At 54.9% G+C, this 20415-nt stretch overlaps 1 protein-coding gene and 1 long non-coding RNA gene across 5 annotated transcripts; one reads left to right on the top strand and one right to left on the bottom strand.

Moving 5' to 3' along the window:
• The first annotated feature begins 259 nt into the window (after positions 1 to 259).
• On the top strand, positions 260 to 11941 carry Tsku (tsukushi, small leucine rich proteoglycan). Of its 3 annotated transcripts, none has more exons than XM_045146218.1 (2): positions 260 to 325; positions 9421 to 11941. In XM_045146218.1, the coding sequence occupies exon 2, from the start codon at positions 9429 to 9431 to the stop codon at positions 10503 to 10505; it is 1077 nt and encodes a 358-aa protein (XP_045002153.1). In that variant the 5' UTR covers positions 260 to 325; positions 9421 to 9428; the 3' UTR covers positions 10506 to 11941. The 3 variants fall into 3 exon arrangements, with proteins under 3 accessions (XP_045002153.1, XP_045002152.1, XP_045002155.1); XM_045146217.1 differs by lacking the exon at positions 260 to 325 and adding an exon at positions 1151 to 1306; XM_045146220.1 differs by lacking the exon at positions 260 to 325 and adding an exon at positions 4122 to 4188.
• LOC123459515 lies at positions 2376 to 12448 on the bottom strand. Of its 2 annotated transcripts, none has more exons than XR_006636308.1 (4): positions 12336 to 12448; positions 4268 to 4424; positions 4047 to 4159; positions 2376 to 2514 (listed from the first exon to the last, which is right to left on the bottom strand). It is a non-coding gene; the product is annotated as an uncharacterized LOC123459515 (long non-coding RNA). The 2 variants fall into 2 exon arrangements; XR_006636307.1 differs by lacking the exon at positions 12336 to 12448 and adding an exon at positions 7312 to 7575.
• Between the last annotated feature and the right edge of the window lie 7967 nt (positions 12449 to 20415).

Here is a 20415-nt window from a genome sequence, read left to right as displayed (position 1 = left end):
CAGGAAGCTGGGAGCCAGGCCGATTGGAGTGGGCGGGAACTGCGTACTTTTGCGACGCTCCCTAGGGTGGAACCCGGGCTCCGCCGGCGGGCGGGGCTGGCCGAGCGAGCGCCCCGCCAGGCTGGCACTTTGACGACACTCCCTGAAGCTGCCTAGCCTCCCTGGCCTGTGCTAACCACCGGGGGTGCCCCGACCGGGGAGCCGAGCGACGGACGGACGCGAGGGCGGGCGGGCGGGGACAGGGGGCGGGCCGCTCGGCGTGGAGAAAAGCTCCGGCCCGCCCGGGTGAGCGTGTCGAGGAGCCCGGCGTGCAGCGCAGCTCGAGGTGGGTGCTGGTCCCGGAGCTGGTCGGGCGCGCACGTTCCCCAACCTCGCGTCGCCCCATCCCGCGGGGCGCAGGCGGTGGTGCAAGCTCCCGCCGAGGCCCCTCAACTTTCCACGCCCCCCCCCCGCCGCCGACCCCCGGAGCTTGGCGGGCGTGGGAAGCCGGGACCTGGGCGATGGGGGGTGATGGAGGGGAGAGGACTCCTGTAGACAAAGGTTCTGGATGGGGGGCCGTGGGAGGGGGTCGCGGGCCGGTGCCTCCGGCGTGGGGGGGGGGTGTCGTCTTTGTCGAGGACACGTGCTTGCCACCGTCGTGGGGTTTTGTGGATCTGGGTTCGGGGACGGGCGTCCCTCTGCCCGGTGTCTTTGTGTGTCCGCCGCTTTGCACGGCTTGCCGGGCGCCCCGGGTGCGTCCCCCCTCCCCTCGGTTGGGTGGGTGGCGGGGCCCGTGGGCGCAGCGCGTGTGTCCGCGTACGTGGTACCCGGTGCCTGTCGACGTGTCCCGGGCTTGGGTGGCCGTGCCCGGCTCCCCCACCCCTACCCATCCACGCCGTCCACCCGGCCCCGGACGCCGCTGCAAACTTTTCTGCGCGCTTCTCCGGCAACGCCTGGGTCGTCCCCGCCACCACCCGCCCCTCCTTCACCTCCTGGGGTCCTTTGCACCAACCCGGGACGGGATAGGATCGGTGGGTGTGTGTGTGGTGCTGGTGGTGGTGGGAGGGGGAGAGATCGGCAGTGCCCCGGGGAAGGACTGGCCCCGGCCGGGCCTGGGCGGAGCGTACGGGACACCCCGCACAAGACCCTGCCCCGGAGGCGGGAGGGATCCGGCCGGTCCGGGCTTTGGCCAGGGGCTGGAGAGCCGCGGACGGGCCTGGCTGGGAGCATCTCTGATGTGTGTGTGACCGTGCGACTCGTCTTCTCCCCCAGGGACCGGCTCCGGTCCCCCCACCTACCCGCAGCAGTGAAGGACCAACCTCGATCGGTGGGTGAGAAGGCCATGGCTTATGGGGGATCCCGGGCTGCTGGCGGTACTGGCTCATCGGACCCCTGGGTGGGCTGCGGGGCACGGGGACTTTACACACCCTGGCTTCGAACGGAGAGGTTAATGGCCCACGGCTTGGTTGCTCGGCCCGTCCGAGGCTTGGTCACCTTGGGATGGATGGGATGAGAACTCCCCTGGCCGCCGCCGGGCCGGAGCCGAGCGCACTCTCGGGGATAACTAAAAGTTCCTGGAGCCGGGCTGACAGCAGCGCCCGCCCACACTTGGCCAGGCCAGGAGGTGACTCAAACATCGGTCTTCCCTCGCTCCACGCCATGTCCTTCGGATAAGTCTAGACTTGCAGAGGCCCGGAGAAGGAGGACTTAGTCTTTCCAGGCTTTTGATCCTGGGTGGCAAAGATAACCCTAACAGAGAGAGGGAAAGACTGGGAGGCCAAGAACCTTTCCGAATGCTACCCACCGGGTGGAATGGGTGGGGAGGGGCCGCAACTGTGGCCACTTTCTTGTGTCTCCGGTATCTTATCTACCTTCTGGAAGGGGAGAGATGGACAACTTCCCTACCCCACTTGCGAATGTAGCACACACCTCCTTGCGGGAGCAATTCCCAGGCACTAAGTTTCTACTAGGAAAAGAAAGCTGGACTGTAACAGCCAGGACACCCTGAGTTCACAGCACTTCCACCCACCCCGCTCCACTGTCTCCTGTCAAGGCAAAAACTCTTGAGTCAAAAATAGAAGGGATTGATTCACTTATCTTTTAAATGGTGGTGGGGGGGGGGGGGGGGGAACAGAGGCCGGACCACTTTTTTCTTAAGTCATAACTTCTGGCTCAAAGCAGCAGTGATAGGCTAAGAGTTCACGCATTCCCCCCCTCCCCCCTCTCTTCTCCCTCCCCCCCTCCCCCCACCCCCTCTCTCTCTCTGCACTGAGTCTACTTCCTAGAGACACCTGAGTCCACCCTGGAAGTCCTTTGCCAAAACAAGTGCCATGACAGTATCCCTGGGGGAGGGTCCCGGCAAAGCGGATGACTGCTGAGGGTTTTGAAGTCTGCATACCCCCGGGAGGGCAGGAAGGGCCTCCCGCAGCATGTGGAGGGCTCCAGGATTCCACCGGTCCTGGAAACAGCACGACTGCGGTCAGCTGCATGGACTGTCGGGTGCCAGATCTTGGGGTCAGCGAGTAGACAAGGCACCTGGACGCTGGGAGGGAGGGCGGGAGCCAAGTCACTGAGCACCAATCACTTCAAGCCGGTTGTTGATCCTGTAAGCTGGGGAGAGTTGCTGGAGGATCTGAAAGGGGCGATTGGCAAATCTAAAGCTTTGCTCTGGCTTGCGGATGGTCCTGGAGACTGGGAGGCCGATTTGGTGGCAACGTCCTGCCATGTCTTAGATCTAGGGTTGACAGCCACCTCCCCCCTGCCACCGCCGCCCCCATCCCGTTGCACCCTAGCTCTATGACCCATCTGACTCTCAATCCACTCCTTCAAAGGAAGATGTTAATTTCTGCTCTAGTGTGAATGTTAAATGAGATAATGAATTAGATGTGCTCCTAAAAGGAGCCGCATTTTAGGATTGCACAGCACATTGTGTGGACGCAAGCAGAGGCAGAGACAGCGTGGACCCTGCTCTTAAACCTTAAACTTAGCAAGGCCCTAAATTCCTGCAAGAACCCAAGCAGAAGGAAGCCTCCGCCCTGACATTTCATCCCTCTGGTTTCTTCGCCTCCGCACCGCCAGGCCCCATACTGGCTGGAGATTTAAAGGCAGCCAAAGCCCTTTGGAGGATGGGGGATCCGTTAGACTGGGAAGGCCACACAGGGCAGGTAGCTTTTGAATCAGACAAGCTTGTAGAAGACAAAAGAGTCCCTTGTCATCTTTGTCAGAAAGAACAGCCCACGCCAAGGCAGGGGTCCCTTGGGAGTAGCAGGCCTCTAGCCTAGGAAAGTGCCTTTGTGAAGTGTGTTTTCAAGAGGGTACAGTGGCTGGGTCCTTATCTTCTATTGGGAACTACAGCGGGGTGCCCAGCATGGCAATAGCTTGAGGCAGGAACCAGGATCTAGGCTTTAGCCTTGGTTTGGCCTCCGCGACCTTCGCAGATCCCCAGGGAACTGGGTCAGAGCAGTGGATGGTGCACTGAGAGAATCCAAGGCCTTAGGCCGTGACTTTTGGGTTTTCATCCTGCATGCCCGCCTTGCCTTAGCATTCCCTCCCCTGGGCCTACAGTCACACAACGGGGGACAGGACTCAACAGGCAGCCCCGCTGGAGCCGAGTCCTCACTTTCCGCGGGCAGCAAACACGGTGAGGAGCAGTACCAGGCTTCGGTTAGGTTAGAGGGGAATGCCCAGACCCAGGCCCGCCCTCACAGCCCAGCCTGAGGCCCTGTAAGGTCGGAGCTAGTCTGCCTGGATGCACATCCCCTTTTTCCTCTGCCCCACACAGCTTCCCCCGTGTTCTCACGTGCTGGGGAACTTGAAGGAAAATACACTGAAAGGAGAAGACAGCATTTGGGGGCCTTGCCTATCTTCCTGTAGAGGGTTGTGTTTAGGTGTTCCACGCCTAACCTGCAGCAGGCATGGTGTCATGGAAGAGGCCAGACGCTGGTCTCGGAATGCCTGAGTCCTAGATCTAGCTTTTGTCCTCCCTGGCTGAGTGACCCTGGGGAAGTCAGTCCACCTCTCTGGCCTCTTTTCCAGCCATGAGACAAGTTCAATGCTGTCTAACCTACCGATCTTGCAGAGAGGCCAAACGGGAATTGAAGATTCACGGGACAGGCTGAGGCGTCCTTTTGTGACAGAGTCATCTTGTAGATGCCTGCAATGTCTTCATATGGTACCTGATCTGTACGAGACACAGTGCTCAGCTCCAAGGTTATGAAAAAACAGAAATCTAACCCCATCCCTGCCCACAGGAGGACAGACAGATAAACGCGTCATTTCAGTTCATTACCGCCATTGCTAAGCAGCTACGGCGCTTGCCTGTTTGTAAGTTGAGGCAGAGTGGCTGGCATAAGGAGCCCGGATTTGAAGCTGAGATGTCTGGGTTTGAGTCCTGGTTCCTCCGCTGCCCAGCCAGATCGCATTGGTGACGTGGCAAGCGGGCGTGCCTGCGCAGACAGAGTTAGCAGTTCTATAGGGAGAGCCCGCATTTGAGGATCTGGGGTTTATCCCCGAAATTTTTCGGGGACTTTTCTTTCCACAGCTGACTAAGTGGTCGGTCAGAGGGCAGTATGCTTATGAAATTTCCACCTGGGGATTTCGTTGGCGTCAGTTCGCTGATGACTAAGGGGAGTGAGGTGGGAGGCGGCCTGAGCAGATGGCTGATGCAAAAGACCTGTGCCAGGTGGGTGCTGGGCACCAGGCCAAAATGCGACTCAACTCCCTGCCCACCTGGCTTCTGTGCCTGGGGGTCCCTATTGAAGTTGTTAGGGGGAAGCTAGAGAATTCCGTGGGTCAGGCTGGTGAAATGGCTTAGTGGTTAAGGTGTTTGCCTGTGAAGCTTGAGGACCCTGGTTCGATTCCCCAGGACCCACGTAAGCCAGAGGCACAAGGGGGTACATGCGTCTGGAGTTTATTTGCAGTGGCTAGAGGCCCTGGCGTGCCCATTCTGTCTTTCTCTCCATCTGCCTCTCTCTCTCTTTCTCTCTCAAATAAATGAATAAATATTTTTTTAAAAAAATAAAACTCTGTGGGTCAAAGAAACTATGGTTCTGCACCAGGGATCAACAACTACGGTAGGGTTATTGAGGGCCCCAGAGGAGGCCTCCACAGAAGAGGGCAGTTGGGACCTTTCCAGCAGACACCAGCCACATGACTTTCTAGGCCACAGCACTGGGAACCTGGGTGGGAAGGGACGTGAAGAACAAGTCACTGCCTGCAGGGGCTTAGTAAATCATGGCCATCCTTGGCCACCAGGCACTGACCACTTACTGGGGAGTCACTCCATCTTTCCACAATCCTCATTTCTTATCCCTGTGGACCCCCAGACTCAGCCAGTTAGGCAAGGCTAGATTCCTACCCAGTCCCGGGTCCAGCAAATGACCCCCTCCCCCGTAACTTCCTTGCTGAGCACTCTCTGTTGCTGCTACCCCAGCCAGGTCTGGGTCTGACCCCAACTGGGGAGGGAATGTGCAGGTGGAGAAGGGGCGTGCCCCGGGCTTATGTTTGAAATGGCTGAGAATTTATTTTTTCAGTAGCCTCTCAAGATAGCCAGAGGTGTGGGAGGCCAAGAGGAAGGGGAGGCAGGAGCTCTTTTGGACAGACCACATTTTGTGCTCCTGGCAGCGGTCAGGGCGGATGAAAGCGGGCGATGCCAGGAGCAGGCTGAGATAGCTGGTCTCAGCTCCTAGGCCCTGTACTGCCATTTCCTTGATGTCTCTTGCCTTTCTGGGCCTCAGTCACCTCTGGTCTCCAAGGGGCCTTCAGCTCGTAAGCCTGGAATTCTCTGGCTTGGGGGACATGACATGGGAGTAGTGGACAAGAGCTGCCACGCTGGCTACAATAAGCGTTCATATCCCATTGTGGGAGGGGGGAAAGGTGCCCTCAACTTCTAGAGGCCTCTGTACCTAGGATAATTTGATCTCTGTGGGTAAAAACAGCCCTTGGGAGGGCAGTGATGGGCCGAGCTGTCTCAGCAGGTCTGTTTTGTCACTTCAGGTAAGGAGAACCCCCTGGAGCTGGTAGACCCATACCATTCATGCTTGACCTCAGAAGGCGTCAGCAAACTTTTCTTAGAGTCACTGTGGACTTGACACTGAGGGCAATGAATAACAGTCCTGGAGGACTGTCCTCCAAACCAGGGCTTTGCACGGGTTTTTTAAGTCCTTGTGTTCTGTGTCCTGGTTGATCCGTAGCTATCTTTCCTGTACGGGCCAGAGTGCATTGATAAAGGAATAGATCTTGGCAGGAATAGATCTTCCCAGGGTAAAGCGCTGGGCTGGGGGTGGGGCAACATTAATCCTATTATACAGATGAGCAAGCTGAGGCTCAAAGAAACAAAGAAAGCCACCGGTGGCCCTACAGACCCAAGTCACCTGATCCCAAGCTAATGGTAGTGATCTCGCCATGGGTTGGTCTCTGCGCCCTTGAGAACGGTGCCCAGCCATGCTTTGTATTTAACTGAGATTTAGTAACAGCTGTCTGCTCAGTTTTAAAATCCTGCAACTTGTGAAGCTGAGTTATCTAGATAGACTCACGAAGTTGGGGAAACCGAGGCACACAGGATGAGACTTTACTGATGATCAGAACAGTCTGGGGCAGACCAGGGACTAAGATCTGGGGCTCCTCACTGTCCTCCAGGACTTGTCTCCGTCTCCAGCACACTTGTCCTGTTTCCTGCCAGTCAGGGTCCTAGACTACAGAGAGGGGTAGGGAGGCTTTGGGGTCCCTAGTTAAGAGACTCCTTCTAGTATGTACCCTGGAGAGACAGCAGTCACGGCTGAACCTGTCAGTGTGTGGACACCGTGCTGGAATGTTCTCCATGGGGGTCTAGGTTCCTCAAAGCACCTCTTTGAGGATGGGACTGTTCTCTCCATTTCATCTGCCCCCGCCCCAACCACAGTTGTCCCCAAGTCACCTAGGTTAACAAGTGACTGTTGGAGCCTCCCAGTGGGGGGTGGTCTGTTGGCCTTGTTGGGCAAATGGGAGGAGGACTGCCTCTTCTTCGGCCTGACAGACCGAACAAGGGCCCTGGACGTGTTCACCGTGTGGGCAGAGCAAGAACCTGGCCCAGTGCCCTGGTTTCCCAGGTGGGTTCCATCTGTGCCCCCCCACCCCGCCGACATCCGTCAACTGGAGGACCACTGCCCCGCTCCTGGCACAGCCCTTCATGGTGGGCAGTCCTCCTCAGTGGAGGGGACTCCACTGTGTGAGGAGGACAGGGCACGGGCTGGGGCCTGGAAGGCAACTGCATTTGGGCTGGGTTCACCCCACCAGTTACACAAGCAAGAGCTCAAAGCAGCCATCTGGCATTGCGTGGACACATTGTATACTCACCTCTGGGAACCGACTGGTAATCTTGGGGCCCCTTTGTGATGTTTGTTTAAACCCCAGGCAGGGTGGATCGGAGCAGATCAGCTTAGCAGGAGGGGTGGGGTGCGGAGCAGTAATGAAGTCTGTGGTGAGGAGCTCCCCGGGGAACAAAGGGGGGCCTGAAGTAACTTAATATTTTCCTTTTGCTGCAGACATTGGAACGCTGTGTCCTGCCATGTCTGGGGCCAAGCCCAGGATGCACCTGGGCTGGGTTTAATCCTCAAATTGGCCTCTACAAAAGAAAGGGGTGGCAAGAAGAGGCCCAGGGGAGGGCTGGGGAGCACAGCCCCACTTGTTCCCGGGGAGGAAGGAGCCAGAGTGCAGATCAAGTGGCTGCCCTTTAAAGTTTCATGCAGGGCCTGTAATGGTATCCAGCTGTTCCCGCCTTACCCCCTGGTCTAGAAGGTGGTCAGCCCCCACCACCACCACCACCTCCACTCCTTTTCCCTGGAGGCCGGTGGGAGGGAGACAGGTCAGGAGCCTGGAACCAGCCACCCAGATAAGCCTGCCCCCCGGTGGGGGAGGGGCAGCCCCAGATGTGTCCTTTGAAGTTCTCACTGTTGTTTAACCCTCTGGTTTCACCCCAGCACCGCCCGGCCCTGGGGACTTAACAGGCTTGGAGTCTGACCAGTGTGGGTACACGTGACCCTTAGATGTGACCACTTACGTAGTAGTAGAGTGTCTGGCGTATGTGGCAGTGGAGGGAATCGGAGGTCTGGGAAGGGAAATGGCATCCTAATGTGTGCCCATGCCCTCTCCTCTAGCCAGCGGACCCGCTGGAGGCAGCACATGAGAAAAGAGGAGATGGAACTGAGCAGGCCTGGGATGAACCCTGCTCTGCTCGGGGGCGAGAGCAAGGGCCTGGGTGGTGCTCAGCATGTGGGCTCGAGGGTCAGGCGCCTCTCTGGGCCTGTTTCTTCATCTGTACAATACGGTAACGAGGCAGCTATGTGTTCAGGGTTAAATAAAAGACTGGAGAAAGCCGGGCGTGGCGGCACACGCCTTTAATCCCAGCACTCGGGAGGCAGAGGTAGGAGGATCGCCGTGAGTTCGAGGCCACCCTGAGACTACATAGTGAATTCCAGGTCAGCCTGGGCCAGAGTGAGACCCTACCTCGGGGAAAAAAAAAAAAAAAGGCCGGAGAGTTATGTGGGTTGAGAGTAGGCAAAGGGAAAGTAGGTAGGGGCTTGGGTGGGTGCCCCCCTCCAAGCCTATTATTTTGGAGCCTAGATACAAGGTTTCCAGTTGGAAGGGAGGGTGGGGCCTCCGGAGGTCAAGTCAAGGTGGTAGAATGGACACAAGTCGCTGCAGGAGAAGTGGGCGCAGCCCCTGTCAGGCTGCGTTAGGAGACCCTGTTTCCTGTGTCAGCTTAGACGGCAAGTACTCAGCCCAGGCTGTGGGCAAGTCTCTCAGCCTCCTGAGTGTCCGTTCCCTCGTGGCGAAAGGAAGACAAGAAATCGGCCTTGCAGGAAGCTGTGAAGGTGAAAGGAGACCGCGTGCCCTGAGGCACCCAGGCCCTGACCTCTGCGCTGTGAGCCAATCCCTGGCAGGGTCCCCCAAGCAAAAGAACATCTGGGGCTGGAGAGATGGCTCAGCTAAGTGCTTGCCTGTGAAGCCTAAGGATCCAGGTTCGAGGCTCGATTCCCCAGGACCCACGTTAGCCAGATGCACAGGGGCCATACACGTCTGGAGTTCGTTTGCAGTGGCTGGTTGCCCTGGCGCACCCATTCTCTCTATCTATCTATCTACCTTTCTCTCTCTCTCTCTCTCTCTCTCTCTGTTGCTCTCAAATAAATAAAAATAAGCAACAACAACAACAAAGAACATCTGGTCTAGTGGGTTTCAAGGTAGGATTCGTTAACACATGTGGCAGGTCCCGGGGCTCTAAGGGCTTCTGCTACTTGCACCCAAAAAGACCAGAGAGGGACAGGGACTGGACGTTAGGAGTATTCGAGGAGGACGGGATTCGTGACAACTCGTAGCTGTCACCAGACACATGAGCCCATGTCTTCGGGAGTGGGATAACAGTGCTCAACGAGTCGTCCACTCACCCGCAGCTCTCTCTCCATCCAGCCCCCACCATGCCGCGCTCCCTGCTGCCGCCCCTGCTGCTGCTGCTGCTGGCTGTGGACGGAGCCCAGACAACCCGGCCATGCTTCCCTGGGTGCCAGTGTGAGGTGGAGACCTTCGGCCTCTTTGACAGCTTCAGTCTGACCCGTGTGGACTGCAGTGGCCTGGGCCCCCACGTTGTCCCCGTGCCCATCCCCCTGGATACCGCCCACTTGGATCTGTCCTCCAACCGACTGGAAACAGTGAATGAATCCGTATTGGCAGGACCAGGTTATACCACGCTGGCTGGCCTGGACCTCAGCCACAACCTGCTCACCAGCATCTCGCCCACCGCCTTTTCCCGCCTGCGCTACCTGGAGTCACTCGACCTCAGCCACAACGGTCTGGCGGCCCTGCCGGCCGAGACCTTTGCCAGTTGCCCCCTGAGTGATGTGAACCTCAGCTACAACCGGCTCCGGGAGGTCTCATTATCTGCCTTTACCACCCACAGCCAGGGCCGGGCCCTGCATGTGGACCTCTCCCACAACCTCATTCACCGCCTGGTCCCCCGTCCCGTCAGGTCCAGTCTGCCCGCACCCACCATTCAGAGCCTGAACCTGGCCTGGAACCGACTCCGCGCCGTGCCCAGCCTCCAAGGTCTGCCCCTGCGCTACCTGAGCCTGGACGGCAACCCTCTGGCAGCCATCGGTCCAGGTGCCTTCACGGGGCTCACAGGCCTCACCCAGTTGTCATTGGCCAGTCTACAGGGTGTCCCCCAGCTGGTGCCTCATGGCTTCCGGGAGCTGTCAGGCCTACAGGTCCTGGACCTGTCGGGCAACCCGAAGCTCCGGTGGGCAGGAGCCGAGACACTCTCAGGCCTGGGCTCTCTGCAGGAGCTGGACTTATCAGGCACCAGCCTGCTGCCCCTGCCTGATACGCTGCTGCATCACCTCCCAGCGCTGCAGAGTGTCAGCGTGGGTCAGGATGTGCAGTGCAGGCGGCTGGTGCGGGAGGGCACCTACCCCCGGCAGCCTGGCTCCGTGCCCAAGGTGGCCTTGCACTGCGGAGACATCCGTGAATCTGCCGCCAGACGCCCAGACGTCTTGTGACGAATGGTGTGGCCTCGGGCCACGTGACCGACTGTTGCCCCGGGTTTGCTCAGGGGCCGAAGTAACTTCTATTTTAATGGACCAGTGGGGAGTCTGCAAGCCTGCGTGGCCGCGTCATCCACAGAACTATGGGCTGATGGGGGCTTTTTGCATCTGGGGCCAATATCTAAGAACAAAGTCTGCCCCTTGGTCTCCGTGGCCCACCTCCATGAACCATAAGTGGGGGCCTTCATTGCCAAACCAGACTCTGGTCCCTTCCTGGGCCCTGCCCCATTTGTCCCTAAGTGCCTTCCCTCTTGCCTTGGCTGAGCTTACCCGCGATGGGTGGAGGGTGGGTAGAAGCCATCACTGCACTGCTGGCTCAGGTCCGCTGGGCTGAATGTTCCCTTGGGCCCAGGGTCTCCTCACTCTAGCAGTTTCTTTTATGATACACCCCTTTGCTCTGGGCCCATGGGCCCAATCCTCTTCTCATGGAATCCTGGGTGTAACCTTAATTATAGAAGAGACTGCAGAGAAAAATCAACCCACCCTTCTCATGAGACAGGTGGAGAAACAGGGTCTAGAGGGGGAGACCTGATGATCTGAAGTCCCACAAGCCGAGGCAGGTCTGGACCAAGGGCTTTGCATTTCCTTGTCTTCTCTGTCCTCTCTCCTGCTCTTGTCCTTTGGTACACTCTCACTGTTGCCTGGGCCCTTTCCCCACAATCTCTGGCAGCGACAGCAAGACAGGTAAGGGCCACAGAGGACCTCGTGCCATGGGCAGAATCATTTCACTTTCCAGAGCCTCAGGAAGCTTGGGTGTACCAGCCCCAAGCCTGTTAACTTTCTTACTCTTGGGTGGGGTTCCCCCAGCATCAAGACTGGAATGTGCTCATTTTTCTCCCCCTAAAGATAATGCCTCTAGATGCTTCCATAAGGAGTCAGTGCAGTGGTGGCTGTGTGCCTGTAAGCTCCAATGGACTGGGTGGATGCAGTCTCCCCATCGGCCAGAGACCAAGAGCTCTATCAGGCCCCCCCAGGAGTGCGGCAGAAAGAGGCAGGGTTCATGTCCTACTCCAGCCCCAGGGGCAGCATCTCAGCCTCCCGTCCCTGGGGGGTGATCTTTCCTTTGTCCTCATTTCATAAAAGTTGTTGCTTTTTTTTTTTTTTTTTTTTTTTTTTCAGCGAGCTGTCACTTTCAACCACCTCTGCTGGCAGGGGAAGGAAGTGTATCATTTATAAAAGAAGAGAAACGTATTTGTTCACTTTTGTAATATGTATCCTGGGACTATTGGGGGGAAGCTGGGCAGAAGCCAACTATCAGTGGCTTATGTGGGTATCGGGTCTGGTACCAAGAGATGCCCACAGGGCAGCGAGAGCTCTGTCTTAACTCACCAGCGCAGCCCAGCCCCTGACTGATCCTTGGTTTAATAAACACGTGAAGAGTTTTCTTTCCATCACTGAAACATTCACTGACAATGGTTGCGGTGGGGTGAGGGGACACAGGATGAAGTAGGCCCTACCTTGGGCAGCTTACTCTCCCTAAAAGAGGCCCCAGAACGTCCTAAGATTGGGGAAGTCAAGTGACATGAGAGAAGTCACTTGGGAACACTTGGGCCTCATGCTGAAGCTCTCGCTCTATCCACCTCCCTCATCCCAACTCTCGTCCACCCACCCTCCGCCTGGCCACATGAACTTGCCAGGCCCTTGCACGCCTCTGCCTCAGCTCAGAGGCTTGTCCTTGTCCCTCAAACCCTTCTCACCTAAGAGACTTGGTTCCCAACACACCTCGGAAGCTCCCTTAAAGTCTCACCCCCCATCCCAGCTCCCTTCTGTCAAAGACAGCGGTACCTTGGTCGTCCTTGGCATTTCAGTTGTGTAATGCCATAACTTCTGTCCGCACACTTCCCATAACAGCTCGTTCATTTCCACAAGGGCCTGGTGCTAGCATCCTGCCCACTGGCCAGGGTACAGCAGTATCCGTCTCCTGGGTCTTCACCACCAAGCTGTTGTTGACAGCCGCCCTGGACCTGAGCTGACGAACAACCTTTGGAACTCCCTGGTCCTGGGAGAGGGAGGGAATAGCTGAGAACCCCGTGGAGGAGCCAAGCGGCTCCAGACAAGTGGACCAGAACAAGGAGACTGGCACTCACAAGAGGTCTCAGGTGAGGGGCCGATGGCGGAGTCCAGAACTTGGGTCATAATTGCCAGTCCGGTTGCCCCAGTGAGACCTACCAGAGTCCCTGACTCGAGGCTGCCACCTACCTGTTGGTGAGTGTTGGGCATAGCCCAGGCATGAAGAGAGCCTCAGTCCTGTGCGTTCCTGCACAAAGGCACAGCCACTCACTCTGCAGATCCCCCGAGGCCCTTGGCAGAGACTTCAGATAGAGAGGTGAGGAAAATTTGTGCTCCTACTGTCCGGAGGCCCGGATCCTCCTGAGGCCCTCTTTGTGGAAGGAGACTCGAGTGCCTTTGCACCCAGGAGTCTTGAAGGGCAAAGAGTGAAAGGCAAAGGCTTTGAAGACAGGCTTCTGCTTCCCGTCTACAAACTGGGGCGAGGGCGTGGGGCTACGAACCAGCACCACCAACCCTCCTGATGCCGTAGCACCATGACCTTGATGCCAGCCTGGGCTCCATGAGACCCTGTCTCAACTGAGCAGGAGAGATGGCTTAGTGGTTGAGGCACTTGCTTGCCAAGCATAAGGACCCAAGTTCGATTCTCCAGTACCCACATGAGCCAGATACACAAGGTGGTGCGTGCATTTGGGGCTCGCTTGCAGTGGCTAGAGGCCCTGGCATGCCCGTTCTCTATCTGACACTCTCTCTCACTCCCAGATAAATAAGTATTTAAAAATTAAAAACAGCCGGGTGTGGTGGCACACGCCTTTAATCCCAGCACTTGGGAGACAGAGGTAGGAGGATTGCAGTGAATTTGAGGCCACTCTGGGACTACATAGTGAATTCCAGGTCAGCCTGGGCTAGAGTGAGACCCTACCTCAGAAAAAAAAAAAAAAAAAAAGATAGCAACAACAAAAAAGTCAAAAACAAAACAACAGAGTGGGGTTAGCATTCCTACATGAGTGGGGGCACAGGCATCCTCACATAGCAAGGCCGGTATTTCCCCATGGGGAATGCTTGCACCCTGGCCTGGCTTTTGGTCCGTTTTTATTTATTTATTTATTTTTTAATTTATTTATTTGACAGCGACAGACACAGAGAGAAAGACAGAGAGAGAGAGAGAATGGGCGCGCCAGGGCTTCCAGCCTCAGTAAGTAGGCCCCTTGCCTGCAGCGCCACCTTGTGGCCATGTGCATAACTAGACACTCAAATCTCAGCCAAGTCAGGGAACAGGTCTCTGGAAGGCCAGGCCATTCACAGCCTCCCGCCAGGCAGAAAAATACTCACTTAGGTCTTCTCCCTCCAGAAATCCTGGCACTTAGGATCATACAGAATCTCAGATTCGTGCAGAGATTCCCTCTTGAATTCATAGGAGCAGGTTAAAATCCTGGGTTCATTACAAATTAATTGAGTAACTGACTATATCACATCGCTTCCCTGAGCCTAGAAATGGGGATGAAAGTGCCTTGATCTGCAAGAAGAGTAACATTTGCACAGAATCAAGTACTGCGTCTGCTACAAGAACCCACCCAGGAGTGTCCTTTCTCTCCGCCCCAGAGCTATCCAGAGCACTATTATCGCTGTACAGATGAAGATTAGGTCGTTCCCTCATCCTGCCTGTCCTGCCTCATGGGCATCACGTATACAGAGAATTGGGGATGGTAGCGGTGCTCTGAGACCCCCAAACCACTGAGATTCGGCTGTTTTCTGTAGAAAACGGGGTAGTTAGGCAGTTCTAAATATCTCCCATGAATGATCCCGGAGCAAAGAAAGCCGCTTAAAGTGACAACCGTTCTTCTCCTGGCTCCTTTTCACAGGTGGGGATAGAGGCCCCGAGAGCAGCAGCCACCCTGTCCCACATGGCAGGTCGCCAGGACTCTGTACTTCAGAACTGGCCTTGTCATTTGTGAGATGCGCATATGGGTCCGAGTGTTAAGATGGGCCGGAGAGATTGCTCGGTGGTTAAAGGTGCTGGCTTGCAAAGCTTGACAGCCTGGATTCGATTCCCTAGTGCCCATGAAAAGCTGGATGTGAATGTGTCATGTGTGTTTGGAGTTCATTTGCAGTGGCAGGAAGCATGCCCCCCCCCCAGAGAAAAGAAATACCAAGATGGCAAGAAAAGAGCTTGAAAGCAAGCACGAGGTCTTTCTAAATTCCCACTGGCCACAAAGCCGCCCTGTCGGGATTTGCCATCCCATTCGAAGAGAAGGAAGAGGAGAGGGCCAGTGTTGTGCAGGATGGGAGAAAGTCTAGTCCAGGGAGCCCACTGGAACCTTCCAAACACAGGAATTCCCTTCTCAGTGTTATCATAACCCCACCCTCTGCTTTCTCCAGAGTGTCGTGGCCAAAGGGTTTTCAGGAAGCAGTGGGAAGACAGAAAGTGCCACTAAACCAGCTCACGGGACATTTCTTCGGACAAAACTACCAGGGATGAAGGGTGTGGTTGTCAGAGCCCTCGCCCCCACTCACTTCCCGTGACATCCTTTGTGCCAGGGGTGATGACGGCAGGGTCATCGTGGGCTGATGTGGCCTTGCCCGTCAGCGTTCAGTGTCCCTGGACGTTGGCTAACGCTCACCAGGGAGTAAGTGTTTGGTCCTGTCAATGACAATTTCCACCCGATGGCCAAGATCCACAAAGGAAAGATATCCAGTGGTGGCAATGGCCATTGTACATACTGCCCAGTGTCCCAAGTAGCTGATCAGTCCACAGCTCAACTTTCAGCAAGAGAAAATGTCAGCCTTGCTCATTCGTGTGCCATGTAGGTTTTTCTCTCTTTTATTTATTATTCTTTCTTTGTTTAAATACTAGTGGTTGTTTTTGTGGGGATTATTGTGTTTGCTGAGCTTTAAGGGACATTCCTCCTCTGTTTATTCTCTTAACTCCCAAAGCTAGCCATCATTTCATGTTAAATACTCCTTAACTAAAATGTTCCCAACGAAGAAGACAAACACCCATGTATGTTTCTTGGTACATATACACATGATGTATATGTACATGATGTCTATGATGTAACATGTATATAATTATGTACATGATATAGGGAGACACAGAAAAAAGAAATTGTGTGGAAAACAGAAGGATCAAGCTAAGAACAATTTTCTAACTAGGCAATTCTTAGAAGGAGCAACTTGCCCAAGTTAACAGTGATGAGTAGATTCGCCTCCTGCTGAAGTGAAGTCTTACTTTGGGGTGAAGAGCCAGGGGGTGACAGTGACTTGGGGCTCCTCACAGCTGCAGCTTCCAGGCTTCAAAAGGAGGTCACATGGCACTGCTGAGTTCTGGGGAAAGACACCCGCCGTCCCATTTAGCCACAGTTCCTAGTCCGTAAGATGAACCTGGGATGACGCCCTCCCAGGTAAAGTCAGTGTTGGCAAAACACGTAGCGTGGTGCCTAGAGTGTAATTAAGTGCTATCCATGTATCTTTATTTTGAAATTTGGGGGATAGATTTATAAACCTGTGGTGCCTCAAAATTTTTCTTGGTGGGTTCTGTCAGCTCCCTGGGGAGAGAGAAAAGAAAGCCTGGGAAGTTGTCTGGAAGAGCATTAGGTCCTCTATCTCTGGGTGGTTCCAAGCTACCCAGTCTCGCCGCTGCCTTCTGTCTCACCCGCAGAAATGTCCTCAGACCCCTGTCCTGAGGTCTGTTTGCCACTATGTCCCCAGACCAGGCTAGGTGGAGGAGGCAGTGCAGAAGACCCAGAATGGTTTTCCTGCCAACGGAGCGGCGGGGAGCCCTCTCCCCTCTCTCAACAACAGCCTCGCCCTCTTCCTGACACACCACCATTGCTCTCTGGCATAAGTGATGACAGTTCTCCAACATCCCTGCTTGGTGGGCAAGAGTTCAGGATGCTGAGAAGGTGACCAGGGGCTGGAAGGGAGGAGAAGGACAGGTGCTACGTCATGGGACCCAAGGGAGGACCTGCCACTCTGTCAAAGGGTGTCACCCCCTAGAGACGGTTTCTAAGGGGAGGATCGTGATGCTGGAGACAAGGTAGAGGGGCTCACAAAGAAGGTGGTGGAAGGACGGGCTGCCCTTCTACCATCAATGGGCTACCTCCCTCAAACTAGTCAGTCATTCCAGACAGCTCCAGCTCCTAGTGTTAAGTTTGAGCTTCACATTTACCTCGAATTTAGGCTGGGCCTGTGACTTTGATAGGGGCATTGTACTTTAGCTGTAGGTTTTTATTATTTTCTTGTTTTGGTTTTTCGAGGTAGGGTCTCACTCTAGCCTGGGCTGACATGGAATTCACTATGGAGTCTCAGGGTGGCCTCGAACTCATGGCAATCCTCCTACCTCTGCCTCCTGAGTGCTGGGATTAAAGGTGTGCGCTACCACGCCCGGCTAAATATTTTTATTCATTTATTTGAGAGAGAGAAAGAGGTAGAAAGAGAGAAAGACAGAATGAACATGTCAGGGCCTCTAGCCACTGCAAACTCCAGACACATGCACCACCTAGCACATCTGGCTTTATGTGGGTACTGGGGAATCAAACCTGGGTCCTTTGGCTTTGCCTACAAGCACCTTAAAAATAAAAAAGCACATTGTCTTGAGCTAGGCATAATGGTGCATGCCTGTCCACACGGCACTGAGGAGATATCTCTCCAGCCCCCTAGTTTCAGGGTTTTTTAAAAATAATTTATTCATTGATTTGCAAGCAGAGAGAGAGAGAGAGACTAGGCATGCCAGGGCCACTGCAAATGATTCCAGACATAATCACCACTCTGTGCATCTGGCTTTACGTGGTACTAGGGAATCGAACCCAGGCCATCAGGCTTTGCAAGCATGCTCCTTTAACCACTGAGCCAGCTCCCAGCCCTATTTCGGTTTTTGAGGCAGGATCTCACCTTGGAATCCAGGCTGGCCCAGAACTTGCCATCCTCCTGCCTCAGTCTCCCCAGTACTGTATGGACAGACATGCGCCATCATACCCAGCTCAGGACAATGTACTTTTGTGTTTGTGTGTAATGTAGTGTGTGGTATAAGAACATGTATGTGCACTTGTGGCACCCCATACAAACTTTTTTTCTTTAATTATTTTGTTTATTTTTTATTTATTTGAAAGACAGAGAGAGAAAGAGGCAGAGAGAGAGAGAATGGGCATGCCAGACCTCCAGCCACTGCAAACAAACTCCAAATGTATGTGCCACCTTGTGCATCTGGCTTACACAGGTCCTGGGAAATCGAACCTCAAACTGGGGTCCTTACGCTTCACAGGCAAGCGCTTAACCACTAAGCCATCCCTCCAGAGAGACAAAGAGAGAGAATTGGTGCACCAGGGCCTCAGTCACTGAAATAGAATGCCAGATGCTTGTGCCACCTAGTGGGCATGTGCATCCTTGTGCTTGCCTCACCTTTACACATCTGGCTTACGTGGGATCTGGAGAGTTGAACATGGGTCCTTAGGTGTCACAGGCAAGCTCCTTAACTGCTAAGCTGTCTCTCCAGCCCCCTTAGTGAAAGTTTTAAATAGTCTCTGCCGCACATACACAAACACCGTAAGCCCCTCTGTCTGCTCCACCAACCAGAAGAAACAGAAGAGTTCTGAGTCCTCTCTACAGGTGGTCTGCACAGACCTTCCTTTGCTCATATATTGGAGAGGACAGTGGCCGTGGGGGGTGGGGGAGAATAATGTGGCCTTCACTGTCCACACACGCCTTGGCCTGATGAGCTTCTTCCTGTCTTGGCTTCCATTCCACTTCTCTGAGAAGCCTTCTCTGACAACGTCTCCATCCTAAACCAGACAAGCGTAGATTCTCTGTCAGCCTACCCTCCCAGCAGAGCAGTGAGCATCATTTTCACTGTGTGTTTATCTTTCCAGTATCCACTCTGTCCTGAGGACAGGAGTCACAGCTTACTTATTCCCCAGAGAGTCCTCTCTAGCTGCCTGGTCTTTTCACTTCTCTCTCCACTCTGAGGGTCTCGGGAGCGCTGGAGAGAGACCTGGGACGAGGGGATCCATGGGCGGCATGAGCTGCCCTCTGTGCTGGCCCACAAACACACACCGTCACCAGGCACCAAAAAGGCCCAGAAATCACCTTCGTTTTCTAAATGTCCCACAGTTTATTCAGAGTGAAATAACCTTTACGTTTTCACATGTGTATCTGGGGCCGGGGGATGGAGAAGTAATTTCCAAGTCTGAAAACAAGACAATCCAGATGATTCTTCTGCATAACTGGGAGGGGCCTGGGCAAGGTTACTTACGCAGATCTTGCACAACCTTCCCGCGAGGAAAGCTGGGCTGGATTCTAGGCAAGCAGCTCCATTTCCTGAGAGTTGCACTCCGCAGTCCTCTTTCCACTCTCCTCCTGGTGATTTGGATTGAAATGGCTTCTTAAAAAAAAAAAAAATGAAGAGGAAGGAATTAGAAAGAAAAAGAGGGAGAGGAAAAGAAAGAGGGGGAGGGAGGGAAGGACAGAGAGAGAAGGGGAGATAACTCACCCAGATTATTTTGTAGCTAGTAGCCTTGCCAAAGGCTCTTGCAAGGCCTGGCAGGGAGCTAGCCTATAGAGGGGAAGGGGGGATAGAGATGACAAGAATAAGAGAACTCCAGAACAGCAAATCCTGAGACTGACTCAATGGAGTAGGGCTGCCCCACGGGGTGAGCTCACGTCTGCGCACAGCCTACCTCCTCTCCACCCTTCAAATCCTGTGTTTAGCAAGGACCCCCACAGCTAGCCTACCCTCACCCCCATGGCTCCTATCTCATGAAGGAACCAGGCCGTCCAGGGTAGCAAGAAACTGCGTGGCTAGAACCCGGACTCAAGTTCCTCCCTTTTGAGGGGGGTTGGGACCTGGGGACTTGAACCCTTTCCAGAGCGGCGCACCAGACCTGGTACAGAACCCGCCTCTGGTGGAACGCCTCACAAGAAGACAGCATAGACAAACTCAGAAGCACACTTCCGACGAGCAGTGGTTTTCCACAGTTATACAGAATTTAAAAGCACTTGTCCAGTGTATTTTTTCCTTTTCTCACTCTAGCCCAGGCTGACCTGGAATTCACTATGCAGTCTCAGACTGGCCTCAAACTCACGGCAGTCCTCCTCCCTCTGCCTCCTGAGTGCTGGGATTAGAGGCGTGTTTTGGGCTGGAGAGATGGATTATCAGTTAAGGTGCTTGCCTGTGAAACCTAAGGACCCATGTACAACTCTCCAGATCCCACATTAGCCAGATGTGCAAAGGTGCGGCAAGCGCAAGGTCTCACATGCCCACTAGGTGGCGCAAGTGTCTGGAGTTCAATTTCAGGGGCTGAGGCCCTGGCACTCTAATTCTCTCTCTCTCTCTCTCTCTCTCTCTCTCAAATAAATAAAGAAAAATAAAATAAAATAATTGTTTTGAGTGTCTTCTGGGTCCGGACCTAGGAATGGATACTAAGGAGTGGACAGTGGCCACGGACAAGGTCTCTGATCTCCTGAAGGTCCACGTCTAGGAGGGAAGAGGCAGATAGTAAGCCACTGTCTGGGCACACAAGTCAACAAGGCCATGGTGAACGCTGCTAAGGTATGGGAGACGGGAGGCAAGGCGGCGCGGGTAGAAGTGGCTCAGGTCACGGCACTCCCGCATTTGAACCGAGGCCTGAACGAAGAAAGGAAAGCAGCCTCGAGGGATGTTTGCTGGGGAAAGAACTTCAAACGCAAAGACCAGCAGGAGTACTGGCCGATGGCTACAGTGACGCCTATACGGGCTTTGCAGGGAGGACGGAGCCTGTGAGGTCACACTGAGGGGTACGCATTCTGCCCCATAGCAAGGGGTGTTCGGTCGGGTTAGCTAGGCCCTTGGGTAGAGGAGTGACTGAATGCCTCGTGAAGATTGCCA

This window comes from Jaculus jaculus, chromosome 3 (genome assembly GCF_020740685.1).
Source record: "Jaculus jaculus isolate mJacJac1 chromosome 3, mJacJac1.mat.Y.cur, whole genome shotgun sequence".
Classification (NCBI taxonomy): Eukaryota; Metazoa; Chordata; class Mammalia; order Rodentia; family Dipodidae; genus Jaculus; species Jaculus jaculus.
The sequence above is the reverse complement of the archived record's forward strand: the minus strand, read 5'-3'. Positions and strand labels throughout refer to the sequence as shown.